General features: G+C 61.9%; 1 protein-coding gene across 2 annotated transcripts in view; it reads right to left on the reverse strand.

The window, feature by feature from the left end:
• OSBPL5 (oxysterol binding protein like 5) overlaps nt 1-1,139 on the reverse strand; it is a 61,602-nt gene extending 60,463 nt beyond the window's left edge. For both annotated transcript variants that reach the window (XM_004713604.3, XM_045297244.1), the window contains exon 1: nt 920-1,139. In XM_004713604.3, the coding sequence (XP_004713661.2) occupies nt 920-970 (51 nt within the window). In that variant the 5' untranslated portion in view covers nt 971-1,139. The remainder of the gene's footprint in view (nt 1-919) is intronic.
• Nucleotides 1,140-1,668: the final 529 nt, after the last annotated feature.

Here is a 1,668-nt window from a genome sequence, read left to right on the forward strand (position 1 = left end):
ATGTACCAAACCGGGGTACACCCTGACCCAAGAGACGGTCAGCGTCTCAGCCCCAGTCCCACACGCCCTTCACGAAAAAGAGGACCCCAGAATTCTGATCTGCAAGAACCAGTCCGTTGCCTCTCTTTCTGAGACCCTGCCCCCAGTGAATGTCCCTCTACGGGTACCCCTCCCCACCCCTCAGACCTTCATGTCCTCTGGTCTCTGAAGAAAAGCATTTATTTTAATTCTGCCAAACAGCCTCAGACTAGCCCAGGGCTAGCTTCTCCCCTGCCCTTCATTCCAGAACCAGAAGCGGTTATAAGCCTGCTGACCACACATTCCCAGGGACAGTCGACCCCCACCCAGCCCCAGCCTGCTGCGTGCTGGGACCCCGGCCCTTCAGACAGGCACAAGCCCTTCCCCTGTCATCTGACTTCTATGGCGGGACCCTCTAGGCCCACTGTGCTCAGGCCAGAGAGGCAGGTGGGATATCCCAGGGCTTAGAGCCTCCTGCAGCCCCCCTCTCATATCTGGGCCTGAAAAAGGGGTCGCTGACCCTGGAACAGGGCCCACCTTCTTCCCACACCGCCTGTGGCCACTGTGAGCACAGCCAAGCCCAGGCCTTCCGCTCCAGGGTGTGCAGGGAGGGCAGCCCCCAGCCTGCTCTGGAAGCTGCTTGACCACCAGGCAGGGCAGTGGAAGCACCCCGTGACTGGTCATCCAGCTCCCTTCTCCTGGGGCCACCTCTCAGGCGCTTTACACTGCCTCCACAGCTGGGTGGCCTGGGGACAAGTGCCTTCCCCATGTAGCCATGTAGCCTGCTAGACCAGGTGAGTGGGTGTCCATTGTGGGAGGGGTGGGGGAGGCCATGGAAGACGGTCCTCTGGAACCCCTCTCAGCTCACTCCCAGAACCAGCCCACCCTGCCCCGTGGTCACCTTTCGAGGCCTTTGGATGCAGAACTGCTTGGATAGCATTCTCAGGGCCATGGCTGAGCGCCCACCGGGATCTGGGTGGGCAGCCTGGGGCCTGTCGGCAGAGGGTCTGCGCAGCGTGTGGTCCAAGCAAACGGTGACTGCACACAGCCGTGGGCGCTACCAGAGCCTGGTAACCACTCTGCTGGTTGCCGAGGCCGGCCCGCAGGGACGACGGGGCAGGAAAACACAGTTCGTGTCCCCTGGGGTGGACTCTCATGGGCCAGTTCCGGGGAAGATTTCAGCTGCTTGGTGATACTGGCCTTTGGACTGGAGTACATGAACGGACCCTGCTCAGCACAAACCAGGGAGGTCAGGTGGTCACCCGGTGGGTGGGCGAGGGCAAAGTCTGACTGTCCTGGGGGTTGGGGGGTGGGGAGGAATGACCACACCAGATGGCCAGGGAGAAGGGTGGACCAGACTGGGCTCTTCTGGAAGGCCCTGCTCTGGGTTGTAGCCAGGTAGTGGAGGGGCAGTTGGGGGGGGGGTGCCCAAGGGGAGGAGGGAAGATGCTGGGCGCTGCAGGGCAGGGCTTTGGGGTGACTTGGGAGGGGCATGTGGGCCTCAGTCTGTCTGTTTAAGGGTGGGTATCTCCCTGGATGTCTGAGGTGCTGAGTGAGGCTTTCCAGGAGGGACAGGAGTTTGGGAACATCCCCAGGGAGAAAGAACTTCAGGGGTCTCTGAGCAGCCCCTGGTCCCCTCTTGCCCGCCCC

Source organism: Echinops telfairi, unplaced genomic scaffold, assembly GCF_000313985.2.
Source record: "Echinops telfairi isolate 266 unplaced genomic scaffold, ASM31398v2 ScPeMD7_7417;HRSCAF=8455, whole genome shotgun sequence".
Taxonomy (NCBI): Eukaryota; Metazoa; Chordata; class Mammalia; order Afrosoricida; family Tenrecidae; genus Echinops; species Echinops telfairi.